We start from the raw sequence: 14,841 nt of genomic DNA on the forward strand, positions 1-14,841 counted from the left end.
GAGTGCTTATAGTAGAGATTGGAGTGATGAATGTATAGGAAAAATTAATACAAGCAGAAATGCTAAGACTGGAGGTTGGCAGTAAAGGACTGAGAGCAGATGTGTCACACAAGAGAGGAAGATCTGGAAGCTTTTGAATGGGCTGATATTGTGAAGAGCTGATGAAGAATGATTAAGTAATCTGTGAGAAATCCTGCAAGAAGAAACAAAGATAATTTATCACATGATGAACAACAAAAACACTGACAACAACAATTGGCAGAATACAACATACTGTAACTGCAGTAATTGTACAGTATTGTCTGTTGGTGTGGATGCTAAAATACTTCTCATTATAGTTATTGGTCTTTGTGTGAACAACTTTAAGTGATCTGATTGCCCAAATTCATTGAAGATCTGATTTGTAGCACTTGAAAAGTTAAACTAGGATTTCCATTCTCTTGCTTCTAAGACAGATGTGTTCAGTAACATCACCATAGAAAGAAAGGCAGACTATGAGGTGTGGACAGATATCATGTACTGTTGAAACAGGAAGAGGCGGCCCCAATTTGTAAAGATTAATAAAGAATACAATGGACTTCATTTAAACTTCATGATATAAACACTCTTACAATGGGCACAATCTGATGGGAGCTGTGGTAATGGCCAATAACAGCAGTAGGAGTAAAAGTTGTAGAATTTTGTACAAGTACGCTTGTGCAATATAATATGATTATTGTATGAATTATTACTACTACAACATGCTCTTTGTTGAGTGTTCTTCCTGATGGGCTATGTGAACCAAAGTTTAAGAAACATCAAATGCTGAGAAAAATGTATCTGACGTACCATTGGAAGTGTTTGCCTTTGCAGCTTTTGGTCTTCTTCATAAATGCACAAGATGGTCAAATTCAAATCTCATGACAGGCCTTCCTGAAATATAAACATGTTGAGACAGTGTGTTAAAATGATCTGTGACCAAAATATTTGATTAACACATAATATAAGGATGCGTTCATTAAAGCAAATCAGTTATAACTAAGAGTCTTCAACATTACCTGTGAAGGGTTGATCCTTTGAAGGACTTGTTCAGCCCCCTTGACAACTTCTTCAATATCAGCATTGGGAGCGTGGAGTTGAAGTTCCCTGTTAATTCTAGCAGAGCGAGAGAGCGAGAGAGAGATTTTACAAGAGATGGCTTCTTTAAAGATCTGCTGGATTACAGGTTGTTGTGGAGTATGTAATCCGACGTAACTGCAAGACAGAAAAAACACTGAATTACAATTACATCACAAAAAGATATTAAAGGCATGGCAAACTTAGTGGTTACTGTGCTCTACAAATAGTGTAGAGTAAAAACACAGTTACTGTGGTAAAATCCTGGTAAGTGTCGTGGTTATTGTGTGTTAGTAAATACAAATACCAGAGTAAAACTATGGTTACTATGGTAAACCCATAGTAAATGTCGTGGTTATTGTGTGTTAGTAAATACAAATACCAGAGTAAAACTATGGTTACTATGGTAAACCCATAGTAAATGTTGTGGTTATTGTTAGTAAATACAAATACCAGAGTAAAACTATGGTTACTATGGTTAACCCATAGTAAATGTCGTGGTTATTGTGTGTTAGTAAATACAAATACCAGAGTAAAACTATGGTTACTATGGTAAACCCATAGTAAATGTCGTGGTTATTGTGTGTTAGTAAATACAAATACCAGAGTAAAACTATGGTTACTATGGTAAACCCATAGTAAATGTCGTGGTTATTGTGTGTTAGTAAATACAAATACCAGAGTAAAACTATGGTTACTATGGTAAACCCATAGTAAATGTCGTGGTTATTGTTCGTTAGTAACTACAAATACCAGAGTAAAATTATGGTTACTATGGTAAACCCATAGTAAATGTCGTGGTTAATGTTCGTTAGTAACTACAAATACCAGAGTAAAACTATGGTTACTATGGTAAACCCATAGTAAATGTCGTGGTTATGTGCGTTACAAATTCCAGAGTAAAACTACGGTTACAGTAGGAGAAGCATGGTAAATATGCTGTAGTTACTGTGTGTGTATTGGCTACACATGACGTGGTCAAGCAAAAGTTAGGCTAGTATTGTAAAAATATGCTAAATGTGTGGACTTTTTACACGATCACGATTATCACGCGATATAGGGTTAGGTGCTTTGTTGTGCTTGTATTAGTCTCATGTCTAAAAGCTGAAGACCCATATGTCACATCATTATTTATTTAAAACTGCAACAGGTCTATATACAGTACAGGTTAGCTTAGGCTAATGACAATGGTAGGCTAGCTGAGCAGCCCACTGACCCATAATTTGAGCATAAACTGCCCTTTAAAAACACGACCCTGTCTAACGTGATGCAGAAATACTGAAATAATTAAAACAATACGCTTAACCACGTGATATCATTACAAAAATAAGAAGAAAAAAATATATTTACCCTTGCTTACCTGTTTGAAGGTGTACGCGCATCAGGTGAACTGAACGAGCCTCGCTGGTGACGTCACTGCCGCTGAAGATGATGCGTGTTATTTGGACGCATCTGCTCTCCACCGAAATTAATGGGAAGGATTGGCGTATCATATGCACGCAAAAATGGCATTTGGCGTATGCATTACACGCAAATAGAAAGTGTAAAGTCGTGTTATTTATACGCAGACTGATGAGAACGGGTTGCTTGCTCATTGAACAGTGTTTTAACTATTAAACAGTCGTACTGGTGAGAAAGTTGTGTGATGTGATAACCGTATTTTAGATGTAAAACCTTTTCGTTATTTTATTTTTTTTCTTTTTCTTTTTTGTTTTTACCCCAGCATGTTTTTGCCTATATGTAGGCTATATGTGAGGATGTAATAGCACAATCTGATACCTTTTCTTAAGTCTTGTTGGTTCCTCAACTGAAGCATTTTGTGTTGCCCCTCAAGTTTTTAATTTATATCCTCTAGATTCTGATCCCAAGAAAATGAAATATTACCTGCCTTGAACGTAGTACCCTTGCTATGCACAGAATGTAAGCGAGCTCACGAATTTCATCAAAAATATCTTAATTCGTGTTTTGAAGATGAACAAAGTTTTTACGGGTTTAGAATGACATGAGGGTGAGTAATTAATAGAATTTTCATTTTTGGGTGAACTATCCCTTTAAGGTGATAAACAAAAATGTTATAGTAGCTGTACATGTCACTAAGATTACATCATGTGTTTAGATTTAGCCCTGAATGAGTAATTACATGTATTGTGTTCAAGCCAGGGGCGTAGCAACCGGGGGGGACGGGGGGGACACGTCCCCCGCACTTTTAGAAACAGGTGATTCTGACCCCTGCTAATTTTTTTTTTTTTTAGGATCCAGCGTGAATATTTCCTGTAGTGTTCTCTGATTTGTTACTTAGATTTGAGTGAAGTAACATTCAGCCAATCACAGAGCGAATCATCTCCTGGGCGCGTCTGCTATGAGCTTCAAATCTCTTGTTGCTCTTCTGAATTTTCGTTCGTTCGTTCACTTTGCTATTAGACCATCTGGGATAAAATGCAGCCCAGAAAAAAGCAAAGGACGATTACATACTTTTTCAAACACACACTGTAAGTATGTTACAGTATGTCGCGATGACACGAATCGCGCGATAAAGTTTTCATGTTATGATTTAACCTATTGAACCCGTATGGACCTCGTCACGTCGCGCCGGATTCAGTGTGTTAAATGCTCTCCTAATTGTCACTTTGGATAAAAGCGTCTGCTAAATAAGACGTAACAATGTTATTGGTTTCTGCTGTCTTTTGTTTGTCTACGTGCTGCTCGCGGAGTAAAATTATCATTTCACAATAAATCATATTTGTTTTGCAACAAATATCTTAAAATACTTTATCAAATTTTATTCTTTTAATTCATAACTGTTACTTTATGTCCTAACTAGTCTGTAGGAAAGGCAGGCTGTGACGTCACTGCCAGAGAGAGGGGTCAGGGTCAACCTCTCCAGAATGTGTAACAGGTGAGATTTGTATAAAAAAAAGCAGATTGATTATCTTAAATCTGTGGTAGGGAACTTTTGACGCTCTAGCGGTTAATAAACAGAACTGCTTGCGTCTTGCGGAAAAACATCGTAGCCGGAACTACTTCTCTCTGTTTATGTCTATGAAGAATCACAAAGGTACTGGGTTACTCCGCCGCGGTACCCCGAAGCAATCTAAAATAGTCCGAATATAAACACTTATTATAGGTGCACCCTAGTGATTCAGGACAAGCCAAAAACACGGTTTGGAAAATGGATTCATGGTGTACTCGCTTATTATATACATTTTTCTACATTTTGAAAACACACAAAGTTACAGACCGCAGCTCTGATTGGTTATTTTTTACCGGGAGTGATGTATTTCTGCAAATGGCAATAGGACACTGGGAGGAGCCAGAGGAGCCAGAGGAGCTTGATTTTTTCACAGATCATCTGTCTCATATTTTTCATAAAATGTATGTTTGTATAAAATTACTGTAGATGTAATCTGTATACTCATTTAACACCTGTTTTTGTCCAACTGTTAAAAAAAAAAGTTATTGTTCAAATGTAGTGCAACTGAAATATTGTAAATATCATAAAATATCTTCTTTTTAACAAAAATAGGTTCCTGTAAGCTATCATGTCATGTTCCCAAATTTGAAAAAGTAAAATGCCAATTGGTATTCTATTTAGAATTTATTATGAACATCAGCTTTGGGTCAAATCACCATACAGCTGTCCCCCCCACTTTTAAAATGTCTGCTACGCCCCTGGTTCAAGCCAATGAGAATTTGGGAAATTAAGGAAGTAAAACCAAGTTAATGATGCGTATGACTCACCCTGACCTCCTCCCAGAATGGGTTTTTTTCTGGCCACTTTTTCCTGGTAAATTTCTATGATTCTCTTCAGGGTGTTAAGCTTATTTTAATAATGCGTCTTCATTCTAAGAGCTGTTTTTTCCTACACACACACATGAATATTCTTAAGTGTGCATAAAATCACAGTGTAGTTGTTGTTCGTCTGACTGAATGATCAGTAAACAAGCATATCATCTGATCCTCTCATGAGGCTATGAGTAAGTTCTCCTCCAGTTCTTGGATCATCTCCTGATGTCTCCTCTTCATTGCAATCATATCATCTCTTATCTGTTGGTATGGTAACAGTCATATAGACAACTGAAATACATAGTGGCCTATGTTTCTTCATGATAGTCCCTAGAACTGTTAACATTTTATATGAAATAGTTTACTATTAAAGCTTTTGTTGAGGAAAGAAACATTAAGTCTTTTTAACCCAGAATATCACTTGTGTAAAGGTGATTCACTTTGGCCACTTTAATAAATTGAAGTACTGAATTATGTTTAGTATATTTGTTGTTGATGAAGAGGTACTTGAGCTTTACTAATTAAGTACCTACGTCAAACAGTTGTGAAACGCCTGCATACAAAATTTCTTTAATGCTAACAGCTCTGCTTTGGGTAAACAAAACCAAAATGACTCAAGGTGTGTACTGGAACCTGTTGAGATTTGTCTTTTTGAGAACTGGTGTAAATTCAGGTTTTTGAGTTGTTAAAGAATGTGTGGTAATAAATGGGCCTTGAAGAATCAACAACACGTGGCATCAGATGAGGCATCCCATTCCCACCCTCTGGCCCCAGGACAACAGAGGGAAGAACAGACATGTGACTAGTGCAAGAAGAAAACAAAAACTCTTGGATAACAAAAATAATGCATTATTGAACCAAAACATTCTGGCTTAGGTAACATCTGATGGATAAATCAGAAAACAATGCAGAGTGGACAGAAGCCATGAAGGAGTGATATCTACTTGGCTTATGCATAGCTTAAGAGTCACTTCAGGATGTCTTACACTTGCACTCACAGAAGACACACTGGCTGCTGTGATTAAAATCATTTGAAAATTAGTACTTTTTGATCAGGATTTAAGTATGCCCCATTTCCACTGACAGGACCTACCTTTGCCTTAGCTTTTTGGACCACAGTGACCGTATTCCATTTGACTCTACCTTCCCTCAGCCATGAGACTTTCAAATACTACGTGCTGTTACAGTGACATTTTACTCTTCGGGCTGGAGATTGTTATACACAGCATTGATGAGCATTTCCTCTACATGGGGGATAGATCAGTGACAGTCATTGTCTAGGTATTGATATGCCAAACAACAGGGTGCAGTAAATGTACAGTAGCAAGGTTAATTAAGTAGACTGGTAATTGTCAAATACACACACATATCCAATTAAACAATACCATTCAAGTATAGAAAAAAAAAACAAAAAAAAACGTATATATATATATATATATATATGTGTGTGTGTGTGTGTGTGTGTGTGTGTGTGTGTGTGTGTGTGTGTGTGTGTGTGTGTGTGTATACACACACACACACACACATAACAAATACATACACATTATTTTAGATTTTAATTATTATTTATTTCTTGATTTAAAACTAAATTAACAGATTTAAGGTTTAATTAATATGCAATTAAGTGAGATTTGAGCACAAATTAATTACTGTATGCACTTTATTAAATAAACAATTACATAACTATCTTTATATTTCCACAATGACACTGAATGAACTTTTTAAATACCTAAACAAGTCTGTACATGACAAAACACATTCATATTTGTACCTTGGGTTTGTCCACCCAAAAATGCTAATTCTGTCATCAACTATTCACCCTTCTGTCATTCCAAACCTGCAGAATTTTTCTTTTGCCAATGGAACACAAAGGAAAATATTTTGAACAATGTTGGTAAGCAAGCATTTTTTATTTTTTTGGTCCACTCTTGAAGTCAGCAGGACCCAAATCTGTTTGGTTACCAACATTATTCAAAATATCTCCTTTTGTGTTACACTGTATAAAAACGTGTTACACACACAAAAAAAGAAGGATTGGAGTAAATGATGACAGACATTAGATTTTTCGGTTGACTGTCCCTTTAAGTACTCAAATACAGATATTATTTTTGCTTCTTTTTTTTCTGCAGTTTCTTCTTGTAACATTTCCAGTGGCATAAATATCATGTTGAAACACTTGTTCCAGATTTGCTTGCTTAAAAGACAAAAAACAAAACAAATGTAAATAAATCAAACATTTTAAGGAAGATGGTTAATATGCCTTTTTAATGTTTTAAAATCCAGTTATAAAATTAGGTTAAAAAAGTTATTTTAGGTACAGTAAGATGTCATAAAGATGAATTAGGTGTCAGTTTAAATGTTAAGCAAATATTAGACAATATGTTTAGACTCTGGGAGGTGACAGGGACTTTCGACCCACCTCTATCTTTATCCTGGTCTAGGAGTGTGTTATGGTTGTTACATGGTCTACACCACTGGACCTCTTCTCTCAGATCAGGAACACTGCCTGGCAGTTCTTCTGATGACCCAATGGCATGAGAAAGTACCACTCGTGTGGAGACCACAGGATCTTCATGATACCGAGAAAGGTCAGTTGTCTCCCAGGCACCTAGATACACAGAAAACACTGTGTTTTAGACAATTAGATGTTCATAGCCATCATGGTGTGGGTTTGAATCCTCGCATGAAGTAATATTTAACACAGTTTTTCTACTAAAATCACCCTATTAACAGAGACAACAGCACACTGATAAACACTACTGAGTACTTAAAGTAAATCTCTGCGTCTGTTGACCAATATTTACTGAGTTTTGATGACAAAAAAAGTTATATACATATTTGAAATTGTTCCTGCCTTGAGTTATTATTAACTGCAAAATGCCTAACAAATGCTAAATTGATGAGATTCATACTTGGCTTTAATAAATAGAATGTTGATTACATTTTAACCAAGAGACATACATTTATATTCGATAAAAATACATAAAAAAAGAAAACTGAGGGCTTTGCCTTGAGAGAGAGACAGAGAGTCCGATAACACCAAACTTAAGTGATGTATTAAGATGAACGGAAGGAGTAGGCACTTGTGTGAATGTGATATTTACTTACATTGTTTTGCTGCTGGAGCAACAGTATGGTTACGTAACTTCCTGCCCATAAAGTTCAAAGACATGGACACATTTTCTGCTCCAGAATTGACATACATGATGCCAGAGTCTTCGTATCTCTGTTTTGCTTGGAAATGATACAAAGCACACGTCACAATGATACATTACAACACTGTCTGTGGGTTACACTCAGACGTGGCTGTACATGACACCAGCAGGATTCCTTCACACACACACAAACAAACATGTAACTTTAGCAGTGCCGTTCAGTAGGGTACATGCAACTTAAACAATAGCCTTTCCACATAGAAATAGTCTCTATATTCCCCATCCATTTTGCTAACCAGGATTAAGCAGAGGGTGTGAAAACTCTTTTCGCTATGTAAACAAAAGCTACCTCTGGCTACAGACAGAAAAAAAAATTACACTGAATATATTTTGGTGTATCAGTCAGATGAACATTAACATAATCAGTGAAATCATCACTATCGATTTTACCAATCAGATTAAAGGAATCAGTAAATCAGAGCGATTACCTGGATTCAGGATGACACTTAACTGTGGTTAGCTGTAGGAAGACCTGGCTTGCAAACATAATAGAGAAAAACTGGAAAGATGCTCGTTTTTGTGAGGAACTAAACTCTCAATGCTTGTTAAATATTAACCTCAGTGGATGAGGTTTCAGGTGGGATTAGTTTGCTTGAATGGCGGACACAAACTGCAGACTGTCATCAGGTTTCCAATGTGTGAGATAGAGATTGTAATTAGATCTAGACAGGTCTATCTCTCTAGTCTAGTACAATGCTAATTGAAAACCTGCATTGTGATCATCCATCAGGTTTGTGAATTACTGACCATATGATCGGACATCATGTTCTCATGATACATATATATACAAGCATTGACTTGTCAAACTTAATATAATTTTCTTCCATAAATAATCAAGAAGCCTAATTTGTGCTTTTAACTTCCAAACTTTTTTTTTAAGTGACATTCCCTGCATTTTATAATATTACATCATTCTACATTAAAGTCAAGTCATATTTATTTTTATAGTTCTTTATATAGTACAGAATGGTTCTATATAGAAAGGTACATGTTTTTTTTATTTATTTATTTTTTTGGTGTAACATTTTAGACACCTGTCTTATTAACGGCAAACTAAATATAATAATGTATAGTTCATCCTTCTGTTAATTATTACAGCATTTTAATATGGTTACTGAGTGGAGTAGAACAAAATCTTTGCAATATAAATTATATAATTAAAGCTGTCAAGTGAGTTACACTTGTTGAAAATCATAATTTAATACATATGGAGATGACATTGAGCAACTAAATCAACACACCTGGTTGTGTTAGTGGATCTTAGGCAGAAATGTTTGAATATCACAAATTAGTAGAATAGTAGATGCATGTTCATATTAAATAATGAAACAGGCTTGTTTCGACTAGAGGTTACATGATTAAGCATAGGGTGTTAGGAAATACTGGAAAAAAGTAAAAGGGAGAGAACATGTTTAGACAGTGTTAGGTCAGTCCTGTTCCTTAATATGTGTCCCAATAGCTCTGCATTCAAAAAACAGCAATGACTGGCTGTATCTTTGTAGATCAGTGGATCTTTAGTCTAAGGAATGTTAACTGATACTAAGTTGTCTCGCCATGCTATAATTTGGTTGGTGTGTATAGAAGAATGAAGTAGAACTGGAAGCATTGTATGTCTCTTTTTGTTCTTCAATGGCCTTTTCTAATATATTTGGTTAATTAACCAGTTGTTCAGACTGATACAGTACATAATGTGCCATCATATCCACTGAACTGTGGTAAAAAAAAAAAAGCTTCACATAAATTGCTTGCGAAAAATTGCGTAAAACTGTCTACATCTCGATGGTGTGCAGCCAGCAACCAGAGTATTCACATTGCACACTTTTGGCAACAGCATCTCATCCTGGGGACAAATACATTTATAAGTGAAAGGTGTTTAACATGGAGGCCCAAACATTTAATTAATAAGTAAATAGTTAAAGAAATAAATAAATTATTAATTAAATGAAAAAACAATTACAATATAATTTTAATTAAATTGGGCACTGAATTATTTTTTCTCTATTTATTTTTAAGCTTCATTATTAGCTTTATTTTTATTTTTTAACTTTATTTTGTATTACTTGCTCCAATGCATTTGGGATAAAGCTGTTTGTTTGTTTTAAACCACCTGACTAAATCAGCAGCAGTCTTTGTTCATTGCATGCATGCACACAGAATTGTTTAGTTGTGGTTTTACACAAGGTTGCACTATTTTTAACTAGCCTGCTATTAAAAAGCTTAGAAAAACTAACTCAACAGACATGCCTCTCTGCATCTAATTTCAGTTTCAAGTGTTGCATGAGCTAAGACAACGGCTGTCTGTTGAGTTCCCTGAAAAATAAATCTGAAGTGAGTTGGCCTAAGTGATCACACATTGTCCATATCTGTTACATAATTCACCTGGAGTGTGTATGCGTTGTTAATTCTGTACAGTAAACCTGTAAATTTTGTATTTTTGTAATCGTCATGGTGAGCATTTATTTCCTTTCAATTTAAAGTATGGTCATTTTAAAGTATGTGATCTTATGTAGCGACTCAAATCATGTAAAATAACCCCCCAAAAGTGTGACTATGCTTTACGAACACTTTGCCTGCTTTAATCAACGCCCTCAGTTGTGTTTGTGTGTTCATGTTCCAAATGTCATAAAAGTTTGGTAGCTACCATTCCGATGAAGAGCACCAGAGGATTAAAAACATAAAAAAAACATGGATTTCTTTATGTTAGTTATTTCCTTTTTAGCAAGAAATTAAAAACTGATACTGCATCTTTAAAAGAAAAAAGCACGCAGCCCACGGTTTTTCTTTAAGAAGCGGGTGTTTAATAGGGAAGGAGTCAACGCCCTGCTGTAGCGCGTGTTAAACTGATGTTGCTAGGCGCGGTTCTGTGAGTATAAATACAGACAACACTCTCCTCCAGCTCCCTCGCTTGCTGTGTATTTCGTCTTGGTAAGTGGGTAACTGGGATTTTCTTTACTTCTTACACGTTGTGTAACTCTCGACAGTGCTGTCAGTGTTAAATATATAATTGTTGAATATTTATGAAAGCGTTGTTTTTGTTTACTGAAAAAAATGCAAATGAGAATAAAAATTTAAATGTAGAAAAAAAAAAAGTTGCTAATGAAAGAAGTTATAGAAAACTTTGCACACTCTGTGCTATAAAATTCCACATCCTGGTTTTGTGAGTTTAACGTTTAGTTATTTTGGCAAGTCATGTATTTCCTGTAAGATTAATTAAAACCGCTAGAAAACCTGGATGATTAATTCCTAAAAAAGATTCTGCTTTTTTGTTATTCTGTGTGTATTTTAATATATTCTAACGTGTATTGTAGGTTGAGCTGGTGAGTTTCAGGTGCAAAAATGTCACTCGGTTATCTACTTCAGCAGCTTTCCTATCAGGGCATGCAAGTCAGCACCGTAAAAGACACCACAGTAAGTTTATTCAGCTTGCTGGAAAATTTGAGCAGAACCAGACTGAATGAGTCAGAGACAGGAATGTACTCCACTCCCCATTCTAGTCACTTCCATCCTGTTAAAGGCCAAGAGTTTCATTATTTCTGCATTTCCTTCCTAAAATTCATTTCTTGAATGTTATTTTTATTGAATAGGCTTCTTGCACTTAGTCAGTTTATGATTATAGGTAAGCTATTTTAAAGGATTTTAATGAGTTCTCTCGTGTCTTTAGGGGGGACAGGGCACAGTGAAGCCTTTTGCTCAGTTTAATGCAGCTGCTGATGTAGCCGTCTTGGACAAAGCTATCAAGGCAAAGGGTAGGCATATGAATTGTGAAAAGTGAAGATGAATAAAATACATCTACAAGTTTTTGCTCCGTTGAAATAAGTTTCTGTTCTCAGGTGTGGATGAGGTCACCATCATTGAAACGCTGGTCCGCAGGAGCAATGCCCAGCGCCAGCAAATCAAGGCCGCTTACCAGCAAACAAACGGCAAGGTATCACACTCACTGGACCTGATATCAACACATTTTTACTGTCTGTCTAAGTCCTCCCTCACTTAAATCACTTCTCCTCTGTCCAGCCTCTGGATGTTGCGCTGAAAGCTGCTCTTAAAGGAGAACTGGAAGAAGTGGTTCTGGCCCTGTTGATGACCCCAGCTCAATATGATTCCTTTTTGCTCAGAAGTGCCATGAAGGTAAGATTATTTTCAGACTTTTCTCCACGTGAGATTTTACATGGGCTTCATAACTTAGTCTTTTTCTCTTCAGGGTTTGGGCACAGACGAAGATACACTTGTTGAGATTTTGGCCTCCAGGACCAATAAAGAAATCCAAGATATTAAACAGGTTTTCAAACAAGGTAATATAAATGATAGTGATCATCCGGTTCAGTGTCCAATCTTCCTTCTGTAGGGCCAACAGCCTGCAGAGTATAGCCCTAACATGCTTGGCCACACCTGTCTGGACGTTTCTAGTGATCCTGAAGATCTTGCTTGGCTGGTTTTGGTGTGTTTAACTAGGGTTTAAGCTAAACTCTGCAGGACACTGGTCTCCCTATGAGCAGGATTGGATACTCATGGCTTATGGTATGTGAAGGCAGTATAGATAAAAACTTAAAATGTGTCTTGTTTTCTTATAGACTATAAGAAGGATCTAGAGGCGGAGATCAAGTCTGAGACAAGTGGAGATTTCAGGAATGGCCTGCTTTCTCTCTGCAAGGTTGGCTTCACTCATATAGTGTTTCTCAATTCTGCCCCTCCTAGTACTGCATGGTTTGGATGTCTCCTCACTCACATCTGATTCAGCTTACAAGAAGAGTGATTTTGCTAATTAAAGAAGTTCTAGAAAACTTCTTTCTAGAAGAGTGATTTGTTACTTGAATTGGCACAAAATGCTCTTGCTCCTTGCTCAACTTTTATCTGAATCCACAGGCTACCAGAAGTGAAGACAGTGTTGTGCAAGAGGATTTGGCTGACAAAGATGCCAGGGTAATTAACCGTGTATTGCAAGTATGTGGTTGGTCATTGTGTGTACATGTCTCTTTGACCTCTGATTCTGCCTGTAGGCCTTGTATGAGGCAGGAGAGAAAAGAAAAGGCACGGACTGTGGCGTCTTCATTGACATCCTCACTTCAAGGAATGCTTCTCACCTGAGGAGAGGTATGGTTGATTTCCTCCACCTCGCTGTTTTCAAAATGAGTAGTGAGCGTTCTTCTGATCCACTTTTCTTTACATTTTAGTTTTTCAGCTGTACTCCAAGTACAGTAAGGTGGATGTCGCAAAAGCCATTGATCAGGAGTTAAAGGGTGATATCGAGAACTGCTTGATTTCTGTTGGTGAGACACTTCTGAAACCTTTTTATCTGTAGATTGCATTACATGCTGCAGTTTAAAATTCATATAAAAAAAAAAATAAGATGTACCATACCTTTTAAGACTTGAATTGAATGCTATTTGAATGTGTCTTTTTACTGTATGCAATGTTATTTTAAGCTTTGAGCAGTGAAACAGAAGCTGGTCTTTGAGCGCCATTTTCAAAATAAATATTTTCATCTTTTCTTATTGTGACTCGTCTCAACAGTGAAATGTGCTGGAAACAAACCTGCTTTCTTTGCTGAAAAACTAAATGAGGCAATGAAGGCAAGTGTTAAAGGCAATCTAATGGATCCATTTTAAATTCAAAATGATATTACAGCTGTTTTAAATATCGCAATTTAAAATCTAAAAGGACCTCTCAAGTGTGAATAATTATTTATCTTTTCACAGGGCTCTGGATATAAAGGAAAGATCCTGACCAGAATATTGGTGAGCCGCTCTGAGATTGACTTGGCCAAAATCAAGCAAGAGTACCAGAGTAAGTTTGGCAAGAGCCTCTACCAGGAGATCCAGGTAAATATCTCACTTAGCAAATTTTAAATCTGGTCATTACACTATTCAATACATAAACGAAGATGAATAAATGTTAGACTGTATAGATTCAGTTGTTTAAAGATTGTTTTGTTTGTTTTAGGATGACACCAAAGGAGACTACGAGACAATCCTGCTGGCCTTGTGTGGCAACTAATTGGTGGCACTAATGAATGTATACAAATGAAGAACCACCAGCATACCAACAGCTTTCAATATACTAATTAAACACCCCATATAAACAACTGTAGTAATAGTAACACGAGCAATGTTTTTGATAAATAAAAACTTGACTAAATGTCTGTGTCAATTCATGCAGAGCTTCTAAAGTGGCGTGTTATGAATGGTATACTGTACTGTTAAGTCATGTGGACTCTTAAAAACAAACAAAAACTTGCACAAAATGGAAGTTTAATGACTCCTAGATATGAAGGGGATTACATAAACACAAATAATCACTAAGAGTTTTACTGGTTGGAGTCACAAAAAAGTTTGTTCACTGGGCTCTAATTTGTAAACCAACTCAAGTTTTTGAGGTGCCTTTAAAGGGTGCTCCAGCAAGTTCTGCAAAGTGTGGCAATCTGAGGAACCCCAACTGGTCCTTATAAATTTTATATTTTATTTGGCTTCTATATTAGAGAGTGATGAGACCACACTACTCGGTCATAAACACAAAACACCTGTTGAGTAGGTATTAACCAAGGGAAAATGTGCATAAAAGTTCTTGGTTTTTAAGTGAACATTCGCCTGTTTGCTGGCTTATAAATATAAAAAATATTTTTCATATAAATATGAATATAAAAAACACTTAATTGCTAAAATTAATCATATAATGATGATCTATCACCAAATCATAATGACCATTTGATTCAAGTAAAACTTGCATTTCTTTTGGATAAAGAAGCCTTCATGTT

At 36.1% G+C, this 14,841-nt stretch overlaps 2 protein-coding genes and 1 long non-coding RNA gene across 6 annotated transcripts; 1 reads left to right on the top strand and 2 right to left on the bottom strand.

The window, feature by feature from the left end:
- Window positions 1–2,683, bottom strand: LOC127958061 (uncharacterized). Of its 4 annotated transcripts, none has more exons than XR_008153943.1 (4): window positions 2,446–2,683; window positions 1,038–1,233; window positions 829–912; window positions 1–193 (listed from the first exon to the last, which is right to left on the bottom strand). It is a non-coding gene; the product is annotated as an uncharacterized LOC127958061 (long non-coding RNA). The 4 variants fall into 4 exon arrangements; XR_008153944.1 differs by having other exon boundaries at window positions 2–193; window positions 2,456–2,683; XR_008153945.1 differs by having other exon boundaries at window positions 7–193; window positions 1,038–1,134; window positions 2,456–2,683.
- Window positions 2,684–6,529: 3,846 nt separating this feature from the next.
- si:dkey-96l17.6 (uncharacterized) lies at window positions 6,530–8,805 on the bottom strand. Its single transcript, XM_052556848.1, has 4 exons — window positions 8,522–8,805; window positions 7,987–8,208; window positions 7,298–7,486; window positions 6,530–7,072 (listed from the first exon to the last, which is right to left on the bottom strand). Exons 2-4 carry the CDS (start codon window positions 8,081–8,083, stop codon window positions 7,041–7,043), a joined length of 318 nt encoding a protein of 105 aa, XP_052412808.1. The 5' UTR covers window positions 8,084–8,208; window positions 8,522–8,805; the 3' UTR covers window positions 6,530–7,040.
- Window positions 8,806–10,870: 2,065 nt separating this feature from the next.
- On the top strand, window positions 10,871–14,225 carry anxa1a (annexin A1a). The gene is made up of 13 exons (XM_052556849.1): window positions 10,871–11,018; window positions 11,402–11,501; window positions 11,755–11,839; window positions 11,924–12,018; window positions 12,105–12,218; window positions 12,292–12,382; window positions 12,662–12,741; window positions 12,954–13,010; window positions 13,088–13,181; window positions 13,262–13,357; window positions 13,602–13,660; window positions 13,787–13,909; window positions 14,031–14,225. Exons 2-13 carry the CDS (start codon window positions 11,430–11,432, stop codon window positions 14,082–14,084), a joined length of 1,020 nt encoding a protein of 339 aa, XP_052412809.1. The 5' UTR covers window positions 10,871–11,018; window positions 11,402–11,429; the 3' UTR covers window positions 14,085–14,225.
- The last annotated feature ends 616 nt before the right edge of the window (window positions 14,226–14,841 follow it).

This window comes from Carassius gibelio, chromosome B5 (assembly GCF_023724105.1).
Source record: "Carassius gibelio isolate Cgi1373 ecotype wild population from Czech Republic chromosome B5, carGib1.2-hapl.c, whole genome shotgun sequence".
Lineage (NCBI taxonomy): Eukaryota > Metazoa > Chordata > Actinopteri > Cypriniformes > Cyprinidae > Carassius > Carassius gibelio.